The 15,209-nt window shown below is 38.8% G+C and overlaps 1 protein-coding gene across 1 annotated transcript in view; it reads left to right on the top strand.

Moving 5' to 3' along the window:
* Window positions 1-230: 230 nt before the first annotated feature.
* The window catches only part of LOC107670789 (polypeptide N-acetylgalactosaminyltransferase-like 6), a 227,982-nt gene continuing 213,003 nt past the window's right edge, over window positions 231-15,209 (top strand). Inside the window, exons 1-2 of the mRNA XM_016463559.1 lie at window positions 231-632; window positions 931-1,170. Coding sequence (XP_016319045.1) covers window positions 1,036-1,170 — 135 coding nt within the window. The 5' untranslated portion in view covers window positions 231-632; window positions 931-1,035. The remainder of the gene's footprint in view (window positions 633-930; window positions 1,171-15,209) is intronic.

Genomic DNA, 15,209 nt, shown 5'->3' on the forward strand with positions numbered 1-15,209 from the left:
TATATATATATATAGTAGTTGGTAGTCAGATTTTTTCATTAGTTTTCTTTTACTAACCTTTACTAACTGGTTTACAGTGTTTATAAGAGTCATTTCCAAAATAACAAACAGAAGTAGCCAAATTAGAGCTATAAACAGGGTTAATGACTTGAACGTATGAACACATTTGCGTTTAAAGATCAAGCAAAGCTACAGTTCACCAGCTCAAAGCAAAGCTAAGAATCGCTCACCTCTTTACTCTGTGAGCTCGTGTTGGTGTAAAGACTGCTGCTTCACTGTGCTGTCCCACACATCGGAAAGCATCGCCCGGCTGCGAGGATGTTTTCATATTAATGCGCAGCACACGTGGTTTATAACCGCAATATCTAAAGCTGAGGGCAACGAGAAGTCGCCCAAGGAGGAAAGAGAAAGAATACGTAAACCTTCGGTAGGTGGGAAGCGCGCGAGGGTTTTAATGAAGAGCTCGAGACGGTTTCAAATTGTAGCTCGAGCGCATTGCCACAGATAAAAACGTAACGCTCGTCGTTGTTCTGCAATTATCGTCTCGGAAACGTTCCCCTTGTGTGTCTTCAACAAAGGAGAGGGGATTACCGAGCAACATATATGTCTCAACATGCAAATAACCCTCTACTGTAAGTCTTTTCATAGTATTGCTTACGCGCGTTGCGTCTCGCGTGACTGATACAAAACGAGCTCATCTGCTTATGTTTTGTCTTAGCTCTACTGGCTGTTGCAGAATTGTCTTAATTATTGATAATATATGATTGTTCTATAGAGTGTTCAGTTAATGTTTGCTTAATTACGTATGTCAGTTAAGAGACAGCTAGTGTTGCTCTCGAGCCTGAGATTAATACGCGTAATAAGTCTGTGTTGCCCGCTTCATTTTGGAGTGTTTGTTTATATGACGCGGCGACTCTGTCTTCCTTGCAGGTGAAAGTTTGTCGTCTTCTACGAGGGGAGATACGGAGATCGAGTTCACACGCGGCAGACACGCGTCTATCTAGCGCTGGATTGTGTGTCATTCGCGTCTTCAAAATGAAGAGAAGGCAAAAGCGCGTTCTGCAGATGGCATTTCTATTCATGGTGGCGTTAATTTTTCTGCCAAACGTCGGCCTTTGGTCAATGTACAGAGAGAAGAGCCTTATGAAGTCGCATGAGCCAGGAGAGCAGGTGAGTACAAACCTATGACAGCTATGTCTCTAGCATTTATAGGTTAAGTTACTGTCAATCAGATCTGGTGCATGCAGCCTAATCTAAGTAAATAACAAGCTTGGTTAAGCTTCAGCACACCTGGACTAGTACTGTACAGAAAGATATGCAGATTTTGATATATCACTTGAAGTGCTGCAAGTCATAGTAGTACTTCTCTCTGCTGTACTATATGGGTAGCAGGTGATGTTAATCTTTGAATAAAGTTACAAACTGTTGTAAAGTAGAATTTCTGTATCAGCATCGATGTCTTAAAACGGCATTCAGTATTTATTCTGCCTCACATTTGTAATATATTCTACTCATTATTTAAAGGGTTGGAAAATGGTCAACATTATTGCGTTTGGCCATTTCTATATTGTTGGAAATGTTTAACGTGCCCAGTTCTACTGTAATCAAAGTTTTGCTTTTTACCCATCTGAGAGGTAATGTGCCCTGGAAAATGTAGCTTTTGACATCCCATCTTCTCCAACTAACCCAACAGCACTCTGATTAAACTTTTAGAATACAAAAAAATGCATATTTAGGACCTTGTTCAGTTGTTAATGAATAGTTAACAATATTGTGTGTTTGCCTCCCACAAGATTGTGCATTTAGGAGCACTTAGAAAGTCAGCAGTTTTGCCTTGAGGGAAACATAAATCACCAGTCAAAAATTAAAGAACATTTTCTTGCAAGGCGTGCAGAAATGAAAAGGATGAAGCTCTATCTCATGCTAATATTCAATATTTATTGTTAATCTTCCGCTAATGCACTCAGAGAGAAGGAGAGAACAATTCAACCTCCTGAATATTTGATCTTCAAGAGATTCGGGATTATAGCATCATTTTCATAGGTTGAATTCCTTAATCATGTTTAGCTCTCAGAGAACAACATGGATAAGCTCATTTACTTTGCAACCGGCTGCTGCTTGTGATGAGAGGGCAATCAGTGATTCTCTCAGCCAGATGTCATTGTGGCATATTTAGTCCCCTGAAAACATCTTGCATGTGGAAAATGACTTGGGCTGGGTTGGCTGCACTCACTTACGTACATCGCTACTAGATGACGCTTTCTTCTTCTCAACATTACAGAGCTAGCATTCCCGTCTACTAAATTCCCTCTCTCCACATCCTTATGTCTGCACCCCTCACCAGCTGCCGAGGGGTGCTGTTGGTTCATTTTATTCCGCCCTTGGGTACCTGGTTGCTTTTGGTTTCTGCAACTGTGATGTAGTTCTAGTGCTCAAGGGGAAAATGCTGAATCTGTTTATTGCGTCTCGTAATTGCTCCTCTCTCATTTGTTTTGCCGGAGTTGCATGACTTTAGCCTTGGGCGAGCACAACTGCACAAATCCAGTCTCTTCATTAAAGTCAAATCAGTGAGCAGACAGGGCCAAAAATACCAGAGCACCTCATGCAGGGTGCTGTCCTTTCGCTCTCTGCTGACCTCCCTGTTTACGATTTCCTCAAAGAGGCGCTGTCCAGGCAAAACAACCTCGGGAATTATGTAGATGCTTTAATGCAGTTAAAGCCAATGTGACAGGTAGGCCTTTACCTGGAAACATTCGCCAATGCTTGAGGTAGTGGACTCAATATGTAGACTGTCGTCTGAATATTTAATGTCGTCTAACAAAGTAAATCAGGCCGGCTATTGATTCTCCAGCAGTTTTTAAGAGAATATGATTAGTGGATTGAGGAAAGAGGATGGGGAGGGTAGCGCAGGGATGAGAGCAGTCTGGAATCAGACTCAATCCCCTCATGTCACACACTTTCCGTACTCAAAAGGAGCTTGAGTTTACCAGCTCAATAGAAAGATCCCAGTGCCTGTTATTGTGCACCTGTCAGATCGGGAGAGATAATTGACAGCAGAGATATTGTGTCAGTAAGCCCCCAAGAATCCCGGTGAATAAGCCCGCCTTGTGTGTCCTCTTTTATTATCCGATAGCAATTACCCATGATTGAATCAGCCCTCGAATCCCAAAAATCCTCCCTCAGCGATGTTAAGCGAGGTTTAACAAAATAGCGATGGGAAGCGTAGACTCCTCGCACTGGGTCCCTTTCTTCTGGGAAGATGTGTGTTGAGTTCTGTCCCTCCTTCCCCGTCAAAATCTCGGCTTTCTGTCCTTTGGGAGACAATCATGTTGAATTAGCTGTGGCGGCCCACTCCTGGCGCGGGTAAACAGCATCTGTGTACTTCGGTGGGTGGTGCGCGCAGCGCCAGTGCTACGAGATGGACGTGTGCTGATAAGTGTGTGTCAGGACTGATAACCTTCCCTCAGCTCCTAACAAGAGCCCACTGTTGAGCATGACATTGCCCAGGAGCATTATGAAGAGGCTGTCTATGCAATCCTATCTCGCCGTACCACTGCTCTTCAGTGTGTTGACAACAACGGGGAGTGCAACTCTGTCACCGATAGCACAGTGGATAACGAGAGCTTCGTCGTTGTTAACTACCTGGGGTGGAAGCACGGCGGAGGTGGAGGGCAAGGTGACCTCAGACTCTTTAAGCTTCCCTGGATCAAGTTTTTAAGCTGACCATGTTTATGTCATTCCAGGCAAAGGAATATTATTGTCGCTTTCCATTTGCCAGCAAAGTGACAAAGGGAAGAGAGATGTAGTAATTGCAATTACCCTCAGTGTCATACTAGAGAGATACATTATGGTAATGCACATGTCAAGCTGACGGTGAGAGCATGGGTGAAGAGTGCACCAGATGATTTGAACTGAATTGTGGTCTGGGAATGCAGAAAGATCAAACAAATAGTATTGTAGAGAGGCTAGAATCACCAGAGGATGAACACTATATAAATCTTGTCAGGAAGTATTATAAGCATTCCTTGATGAGCAGCACCGTTCGGTGTGACAGAAGGGCAAGGTTCAATTTAGAAATGGAATGGGTTTGATGATATACAAGTAAATGGCCACCATTTTGGCCAGAGAATGAATGAGTGTTTTTCTCCTCATAATTTCCATTTTGGCTGAATATAAATTAAATTGTGCTGTCTTAGTCAGCCAAGTGATCCGTACCAGGAGAGATGATGTAATTGAATATTCCACCTTGCAGTGATAGTGTCCAGATCTTCAAATCTCATAGACCATATATCCTTTCTCCACTATCCCATGGCATTCTGTTATCGAAAGTCATCAGCGTCACATTGTTTCCCTATAATCGCGTTCTTCCCAGAAAAAGGGTAAAGATAATTGGATTTCTTTGTGTACGAAGAAAAATATCTTTGATGCCTGGGTATTTTTACTTTGGTTCATGTGGACTAGCGTCACTACATGCACAACACCGTTGTAGTATTCCAAGTCCAAGTTCATATTTTTCTGAGGATTTAGACTTGTCCTAGACTCTGACTTGATTGACCAGGGCTACTTTTCCCAAAAGCATCGTAAGCCAAAGTAGATCATAGATCTATTGCCACCAGTGGTCACAATGCTTTTGAGAAATGCAGCCAAGGTCTCCACTACTCATAAAAAAATATGATTTTAGACTTGGACTTGAGATGGACTTAAGTCCAAATTCGGTCATGTCTGGAATCAAATTCTAACCCTCCTTCCTTCATAGACACACTTTGCTTCCATGTTAAACATTCTGCTCTCTGTCATTACCACCTGCAGATGCACTTGATGGCCCGTGCCCCTAATATGAACAGCGGCATGACCCTCTCGAGAAAGAGAAAATTTAAACTTGATTACTCTGATGTGCCTCATGAGGTGAGGATGGAGCAATGTCTCGGGCTGTTCACTGTAGCTCCCAAGAGTAATGCGCATTTCATATTGAGCGGTAGCCATATAGCAGAGCAGGGTAATATAAAACCACTTACTCTCAGGCTCACAAAACAAAGGGACATGGACCTTTCCAGTCTTGTGTGTTTGGCACCTCCATTAAGATAATAACACTATTACAAGAGATTGAAAGCCTCTGAAGAGCTCTTATTTTACTTCACACACACACACACACACACAAACACACACACACACACACACACACACGCATGGCCATGTGCATATTTTTAGGTGTAGGCCTATACTGTTTAGAATGAATTGAACTAATGTACATTTCCATAGTTTATGAAAAAGTGTTTATCTGCTGCAAAATAGCCCTTTTTCATTTATAAACTGAATGGTTTGTGAAAAAAACTATTTAGCATTATCTGACATCTGTATTCAGGATTACTGCACACATCTGTTCAGACCTTTTTTTATTGTAATATTATAAAACAATGTAGATCCAAATCATGTAGCTGTCTTCCAAAATATACATAGTATGGCAGATTCTATTAATAATTACAATATGTAACACACAAATCTAGGTTGCTTGCATTATTGTTAACAGAACCTTTTAAACAGAAAATATAGCTCATACTGATCAGGGCAAAAAGGCCTGATCGGTTGGTAATATGTACTGCATGTGTAATGTTAAAATAATAATAATAATGATGATAATATTAAATACTACCTTTCACACAAACTAAGCTGCTTAAAATAATTCACAAAAATAAGCATGCATATTAAACCAGCATCTGGATAGTAGTAAGTGAGATTACAGGTAAGCATAATAGCTATAAAAGTATTATGTATCATTATGTATGTCAATGCTGTTATACATTATGTAAGTGTCTGTATGCAGCAGTGTGTTAATCTTCTCTTTATTTGTCCTGAGGTGATCTGAGAGCTCTTTGTGTTGAATTATGGCCGTTTGAACTGGCAGATTTCACTGACTCCTCCACCCGAGTGATTGTTATCTAAGGAAAGTGAGGTCTGTTATATTTTATGGCTCCTCTTTGAGAGTGTGGAGATTTATGGCATTAAAATCTGCCGTGTAAGGTGATATTGGTCATTGGCAAAAAATAAAAAATAAAATACAGTAAAATTGGGCAGCCGGTTTAATGGTGTAGCCCAGTAAAGGATGTTATCATCAGACCTGGGGGATAGTGGGTGATTATGCTAAATGTGTGGCTAATGCACAATTTAGAATCAGCTTTTGATAATTTTTCCACCATCAGATGGTTTATTTAAGCCATATATTGGCTGACCAGAGAATAAATGTTTAAGGCTTGCTGGCATGCATTGTAATTTACCATAATTATTGGAAACCGTGGAGACTATTGAAGAAGTTTTGAGGAGTTACAGAAATTCAGAGCATAGTTTTAATGCTTTGGCAGGAAAACCTGGCATTTGGCTGCAGATCTTGTTTAAAACAGGAAGCAGTCAGTTACATTTACAGATAGAAAATTAAAGAAGCTTTTCATATCCTCAGTGAAAAAGCAGGACTCAAGGTTATGTCATTATTAAATGATTTGTATCTTGCTGTTTATTCATGATCCAAGCCTCAGCCCCTCTCTCAAGGTTAAGGTGGAAAAGGTCATGTGAAGCAATGCAGTTCTTCTATTATTAGAAGCGATGATTTACAGTACAATCAATCTAATCTCTGTGCATTTAATCGACTTACATGCTCTCTTGAGCTTTCATTTTTGTGGAGTAATAATATCACTCCTATGTTTTCTCACCATATAATCACACTGAGTTCAACTGATTCTCAACTGCAGTGTCTCACACTGTCTCAGTAACATTTTGTTTTAAATGATTCACTAAATAAAATTAAAATTAGAATAGCTTGTTATTGTCTGTGACTTTGAAGAAAAGTTGAGTAAGGTTAGAACAAATATATATATATATATATATATATATATATATAAAATAGAATAAATATAATAGACCTGTGGGAAACGGTTCAGTTTTTCTAAGAGTAATTGATATTTCCAGATCTTATTTCAACAGTGAGACTATTTAAAAGTAATTTCATGAACTCCAGCGAATGTTTTACCTTCTTTCCATTTCAAATGAACTTGATTAGTATCTTTTAATATTGCGAGAAATCCTCCAGGCTTGTTAGAGGGTCTCAAAAAATAAATTTTCTAATTCATTTATTCTCCTTTAAAAATGAGCTATTTCTCCTCTCTCCCTTTGTCTCTCTCTTTTCCCTCTTTAATTTATTGCGCACAGACAGAAAAAAAAAAGTCAGCTGGGTTCACTAACAAGAAAGACCTTGATGCTTATTAGGATATTTTTGAGTCATTTTGAAACATTATCCAATTGAATTAATGCCCCACAGAACATCTTTGATCTCTTAATGGGGAAAATAGGCACTGACTATGAATGTTTGCTAGGTGTTGTCAGTGAATCTTTATTAGAGGCTGGAGGTGTCTTTCCATTATGCTAGATGCTGAATTCATCAAGGATGAACCTATGTTCAGCAGCCATACTGCACAGCCAGACAGATGATAGAACTAGCAAGGGAACAGCTTGAGACCAATCACACCACTGTAGGGAAAACTGAGACAGATATTAGTCTGTAAAGTTGGGAGCAACTTGCTGCCCACAGCGCCAATTTATCTTGAGGTAAGGCCAATGTATGTGCCGCAGAGGAACGGATAGGGGGTGCTGAGGGAGGAGAGGTATACAGCAAGATGTGTGACAAAAGAGGGAAAGAGCAAACCGCTATTAGTGGCATCAGCACCCTCAGAGATTTGCACTGACCTGAGGTCTTATACATGTGTGCTTGCTTTTTCGATGTGGGTAGTTTGTTTGTCCACTCCTACTAATGTACATGAGATATATTTTATTTTTATTTTACTTTATATGTAGTACCTTGGTTTTAAGGATTTTTGACATTTTTAATCATTGCATAACAAGTAGAATGAACAACAGGGCCCTGTATGAACTTGCCAAAATGGAGGAGTGGAAGATCCGAGTTCCTCTACATGTGATTAATTATCAACATTATTTCAAGACTTAAAAAGTCCTAGTTTGCCTTTCCACAAATCAAGGCCTTAAAAAGGTCTAAAGTCAAAACAGAAAGTCTTAAATTCATAAAGTCTTGGCATTCAATGCCAAAAAAATCATCCTCTGTAGTTTTGTTTTGTTTTGTAATACAGATATCTAAAGGTCAAAGACGAGACATACTATTTTGGTGTTTGCGTCAAATTAAACTTACAAAAGTTATTCTATATACATAGAAAGTGTATTAAATAAAAGTAAAGTGTCTACTTTGCCAATGTCAAAATATGTTTGAAAAATGTTTCCATCGTCATTCAGTGTAACAGGTCAGAAAATGTACGTATTCTGACCTGTACTTATTAAAATATATTGAAGAAAAAATTATCATACTAAATTTTATTATATTTTAGATAATAAATACGTTTTTGGGGGCTGCACTGTGATCCTTAAATATCATCAAATAATTTTTTAATATAAACTGTTGTTACACTGAATGACATTTTAGTGGGTGTCTTGTGTAAAGCATGGGAAAAATTTATGATAATGTATGAGGAAAAAATAAAATTAAGCAGTGCTAATACTAATACTTCTCAATTCTTTTTTTTGTATAAAAATGAATCAGAAAGTAATGATGATCTGCTAGATGTTGTATTGATAATGATAGTTCACCCAAAAATGAAAATTCTGTCATTAATTACTCACCCTCATGTCGTTGCAAACCTGTAAGACCTTCATTCATCTTTGGAACACAAATTAATACATTTTTGATGAAATCCGTGAGCTTTCTGACCCTGCATAGACAGCAATGCAACTGACATGTTCAAGGCACAGAAAGGTAGTAAGGACATTGTTAAGAGAGTCCACGTGATATCAGTGGTTATGAATAACTTCATAACTTATTGTTATGAAGCTACGAGAATACTGTGTGCAAAGAAAACAAAAATAACAACTTTATTCAACAAGTTCTTTTCTCCCATGTCATTCTTCGACACACATTCATGAGAGTACCATGCGTGTGGTGCTGATGACACAGGAGTCGGCATTCTGATGTAGAACATCCATCTCTCTTAGCTGATCGTCTGTATATTCTGGTTCAAATAAGTAAGGCGAGGCAAAAAATTGCAAGTCATCCTTTCTGTCGAAATCTTCACACATGTTTACCAAGGCTGTGTTATGTACAGCATGCGTCCTCTTCTGCTTGTAAATAGAATGCTGGCTCCTGCGTCAGCAGCACCAAATTGTTGAGTAATGTCACATGGACTATTTAACGATTTACTTACTACTGTCACACTACGGTGAGATACACGCACGAAGGCGGCGAAGATAGATGCAAATAGTCTTTACTATTCCACAATAGGGCAAACACAGGACAGACAGGCAGGATGAACACGTAGGGACTAAGTAGACCGGACAACAAACAGAGAACAGAACACTACTAATATAAACTAATATAGTGGAGCAAATGAGGATAATTAACCAGACATACCTGAACTAAATGATACAATCAAACATGAGGGAAAACTGGGTCACAGAACACATGAGGAATAAAAACACAACAAAATTCCAAAGGGGTGTGACATTTGTAACATTATAAATGTCACTTTTGATCAATTTAACACATCCTTGCTGAATAAAAAAATTATTTCTTAAAAATAAATAGTATTTACTTTTATATATATATATATAGCTGAAAAACGATTGCCAGTTGCTAGAGGGTAGCAAAGCTTGGATAATGATTTCGTCTTGGTACCGGAAGGCGCGACCTCGCGCCGCAGGAACAACAAATGGAAGGATGGAGGGGGACTTAGGAGGAGGACAAAGGAGTGGATGTGGGATGGTGACAGGGGATGGCAAAGGGCTGGCAGATAAATACTGGAGGAGGTTCGGGCGGAGGATGGACACCCGGGAGGAGGACGACGATAAACAGAGTCCAGGGTGGAGACGACGGAGGGAGGAGCCATTTTGGAGGCAGAAGGGACCAGGGCAAATCAGATGGAGGGAGGAGGCAGGGAGAAGACAGGAGGGAGCAGGAGGAACCAGGCGGGACCCAGGCCGCAGCCATGAAGGCGACCCACGGTGGAGCCGACAGAGGGAGGAGCCATGGTGGAGGAAGGGCTGACGGCTCCAGGGGGCTGACCAACGGCAGTGGAGCAGGTGGTGGTGGAGCCCGAGGCGGAGACGGAGATCCAATGAGCCAGGGCGACAGGGAGGATCCAGAGTGCCAAGGCGGACCAGATGGCGGAGACAAGGGATCCTCCAGCCATGATGCCGATGGAGACTGGCAGACCCGCGGTGATCCCACCGCACAGATGGGGAGCTGAGGGTGAGCTGAGGGGCTGCCAGGAGACAGCAGTGGCAATGGTGAGGACTGGTACAGATGTGGTGGGAGAGGGAGGCTGGGCTCTGGGTCGACCATAATAACTCAAAAGGAAAACTTAATAAACAAAAACAAAATGCGGGGAAACACGCCGCGTTACTTTCACTTTTAGGTCCGGTCTTCTGTCACGCTATGGTGAGATAAACGCACGAAGAAGATGAGGATAAATGCAAATAGTCTTTAATACATCCACACAAGGGTAAATCCAGGACAGAACAGGCAGGAGACACACGTAGGGACGCATGAGGAATAAAAACACAACAAAAGTCCAAAGGGGTGTGACAACTACCTTTCTGGGACATAAAATATTTCAGTTGCATTGCTGGCTATGCAGGGTCAGAAAGATCTCGAATTTCATCAAAAATATCTTATTTTGTGTTCCAAAGAAGGTCTTGGAACGACATAAGGGTGAGTAGCCTACTTAATGACAGAATTTTCATCTTTTGATGAATTATCCCTTTGAATTTTCTTTATTGGTCTTTTAAAAAGTATTACATTTAACTTTATAACCCAGGTGAAAAAGAAATATATTTAAATTGTGCTTTTTCAAACATAGTTACTATATTTAAATTATACTATACTAAGTGCATATTAAATGTATTATTTTGAAACAACTTTAAGTATATTAAGTGTATTTCAAGATATGCTTAAGTTTGATTTTAATCTATTTGTAATCTATTTAATATATTGAAAGTGTGTTAAATTGGAACCACTTTAAGTATATTTAGTGCAATTTAAGTGTATTTCTTAAAATACATTTAAAATGTCCTTTTAATACTTCATGAACTACAGTTAGCGTATATTTGAAGCATTGTTTTAATGTACTTCAGGTACATTTCAGTTGTATTTCAGCTCATTGGAAATGCATTAGCATTACACTACTAGTATATTATAAAGCTGCTTTTTTCAGTATATACACGCACGTACACACTTTGATATCTAGAAAACTTTTAATCTATTATATATTGTTGTGTACATTACAAATATTCATGAAGTACACTAAAAAAGGACAGCAGCATATATACTTTGGTGAAAAACAAAACCATACATTTAATACTACGTCTTTTTCACCTGGGAAAACATGCAGAAACACTGTTTCTTAATGTTTTGATCAGTATTGATTTAAATAACCTCCAGGAGAAATTCCATAATGGACTGCAAATTATGTTTAAAGACCCCCCCCCCCCCCCCACCCACCCTCCCCCACAGAACAAGTTCATATTTCAACTTCAGTGAATAATGGCTTAAATTTTAGTCATGTCATACCTTGGAATAGAGGTCAAATACTATATTTTTTATTGATTGATTTGAATTATTGTTTTTTGGGGTTTGATAGAAATGTAATAGTCACATAACAGCATATGGGGTTGGAATGGCATGAGTATGAGGAAATAATGGAAGAACTTTCAAAATGTTGCTTTGTTTTGTAATAAATGACCCAGGTGCATCAGTGTATGTTAGTTTAAGGACATCATAATACTCCTAACTTTTTATGCCTCTGAAGCAATTTTTCTGTTCACAAAACTAGGCAAGTTCTACTATTTACTAGGGGTGTAACGGTACACGTATTCGTACCGAACCGTTTCGGTACGGGTCTTTAGGTTCGGTACGCATGTGTACTGCACGAATACAGTTTTTTTTTTCTTCTCAGGAAATGTAAATAATAAATGGTGTTTTTCTTTTATGTGGCATGACAGATCGCTGTATAAACGCCTTAGAGAGCCGCTTCAGAAACGTGCTGGTATAATCCCAACACAAGCACTGACTAGAGCGGCCGCGATCAGCTCCGGTTCCCGTGTCTGAGCCGTGACGCCCCGCAGATTTGTGCAGAGCGGAGCGCGAGTGAACGCGATCATTCCTTCCTCTGTACTATTAGTTTTAACACGAATAAACATGACTGAACATCTCATGCCTCATGTAATTGCTCAATCAGTGTTTCAACCGCGGAAAGACATCAACAATACAGCGTGGAAATAAAATGTCACGTAGCATTTAATTTACCTCAGCAAGTCATCAGTGTCCACAGCTCGTTAGTTCACTAGAGAATGAGCATTTTGCAAAATATTACACCATATACTCATTATATTTTACTAAACCTGTTAGTCTTAATTATTTAATGTACAGTATGTTTAAATTAATCTGTTATGAAACATGCTATGACAGCCATTGTGTAATTGAATATATTTTAACAAATAGCTTAGAAATTGTATTATTTATAAGTTAATTTAAAAACTGCATTATGTGCAATTTACATGTTTGCATACAATTTTTATTTTTATTTTTATTTATCTTTTTTTTTTTTAAGTTGAGTGTTGATCATCTATTTAAAAATAAATAGCAATTAAATTTAAGTTTGGGTTAAGTTGTTAGGCCTAATTGTAACCTTATAATGTAAAAGGGCTCCCTATAGTTTTAAGCATAAGCTGAGGTAGATTTTTATCACTAAGAAAATTTAAACTATAACTGAATGTATTTAAAGAAAGAGCAACTTGTTCAGTAAACCATTTAAAAAAAAAAAGTTTTTCCCCCTGCTGTACCGAAATCATACCGAACCATGACGTTAAAACCGAGGTACGTACCGAACTGTCATATTTGTGTACCGTTACACCCCTACTATTTACTATTCAATCAAATCTTGAAGGATAAAGTCTAGCCTCACATTATTTCCTGGTGAATATTCCATTTCACTCTGAAGTACACCACAATACATCAAATGCATTGCTGATGCCATTTTAAGTCACACTTGTTTTATCTTAGATTGCCGTTAACAGACTGACTATCTGGTATCAGTTTTGGGTGTGCTGCTCTCAGCTCTCTATTGATCGGAATGCTGGCTGCAGCCTTCGCGTCACGTAGTGTTGTTATTAAGCTAATTTATCCTTGGAATCACCGAGTAGAAAGTCAAATTAAGTGTGCAGTACAGTTAAATTACCTTTCCTGTGCTCAATAGCTCATGCATAAATATTTAGCCACAGAATCCCTGTGCAGGTCTACATCTGCCGTGTTGCCAACTGTTCATTATGTAGAAATAAAGCACAGCAGACACATGCATCAAAGCCCTCATTGACACCTGGCTGTTCTTACAAGCTCTCCGGGTCATTAGAAGACAAGCTCCTTCTCTCCTCAGGCTGCTGTTCTTTGCTTTCCTGTTATTTATGACATCACGTGAACTCATAAAGTCCATCCTAATTACACTTCACTCTTAAGATTAATGGCCGATTTCAGCCAGATGCATCTGCCAAGTTTACCTTTTTCCCACACGACTGATGGATGTTTCCGTGGCTCCTTGGGATTCCCCGTAGCCACTGGACGGAGGTTTATTAGTCAAAGAATTGAAACGGGCGCAAACACCCTCATTCGGCCTTCACAACACGTCTGGACCTACTTGAAAACAATTTCTTGGCTGAAGCCGAAGTGATTTGTCTCACCTTTTTGTCCCAAATTAATTTCCTTTCACTCTGTTCTCCCGTGATGATCATTGTCTGTTTCTGTGTTGGTTCAAAGTACTAGTAGTTGCCTTTCTTTTAACTCTGCGCTCAGAGGACATTTCTCCTGCCATTCATGCCACTGCTAATGTAGGATCATTACTTTAAAGAGAGATTTCAATGGCCCTCACCTTAAAGGTTACATCTAAAGGGTGTTGTTAAACTCTACCTGGGTGAAAAACTTGATGATGCTTTGAGTGAGTCCCATCTCTCAATCTTACAAGGCCTCTTATAGCACTAATGGTGACATGAGCTGATAATTACTTGATGAAAGTATTTAATGTTCTCCTGATGTCACCTCTCAGTCCATGTATTGCTTTAGAGATATTGCAGATCTCTTCTTCCCCCCCTCACTTCCAGGCCTTGTACTTTGTGGTTGTTGCTTTGATGTTGCAGCTTTATTGATATAAATCTTTGTTGTTGCTCTCAGTTCAGCTCCAAGCTAATACGGAATACAACTTTTTGGCCTTATGTTTTATCCTTGTCTGTAAAATCATTGGAATGTGACCTAATGAATAGTAAATAAAAGACTATAAAAAACACATTTACAAGGCTGTACACTACTCTTGAGCGGAGAAGAAAGTTTTTAGATGTTTATCAAGTTCGTAGTTGTTTTAGATGGACGTTTTTGTATATCAGAGGCAGTTGTTGGCTGGTGCAGGACCACCCTGAAGTTTGCGATTTTATATGTACCATCTTTGCTTGTGAGCTTTCTAGTCACAGTTGTTTTTGAATCAGTAACTTGAGCTGTAAATGCCATGTGATGCAGGTGTTTGTGCATAAAATATGGTTCTGACACTTTTTTTTTTTTTGCCTAGACCATGAAATTTACATTACTAATGTATCCAATGGCATCTAAAATGTAAGCAAAAACTTTTTGAGATATACAAATGTTGATCTGTTTTATAGGTTAATCAAATATGTTCAGTGGTGTCACATTTATTTAATAAATTTTCCTGATTTGACATTATTTATTTGTTTATTTGTATTTTATACATGTATTTGTCTGTTATGGTTTTCATTTTGTTAGGTTTAGGGTAGGAATGGGGTTATGAGCTCAAAATATCATTATAATAATAAAATGGAGCTATATATAATATATTCAGTATATGTAATATAAAAAATCTGTAATGATTTAGTTTAGGGATAAATTCTCACTATTAACTAGTTGCTTATTAGCATGCATGCTACTAACATATTAACTGTTTATTAGTACTTATAAAGCATATATTAATGTTTTATTCTACATGACCATATTTTAGCTCCCTTAATCTTACCCCATGCCTAAACTTAACAACTACATTCCCTTTCAGTCGGTCACTCCGAGTCACGTCGGTGACTGACGAATTGGGATCTCGCTTAGAGAGACCAATCCA

This window comes from Sinocyclocheilus anshuiensis, unplaced genomic scaffold, assembly GCF_001515605.1.
Source record: "Sinocyclocheilus anshuiensis isolate Anshui unplaced genomic scaffold, SAMN03320099.WGS_v1.1 scaffold145, whole genome shotgun sequence".
NCBI classification, from domain to species: Eukaryota; Metazoa; Chordata; class Actinopteri; order Cypriniformes; family Cyprinidae; genus Sinocyclocheilus; species Sinocyclocheilus anshuiensis.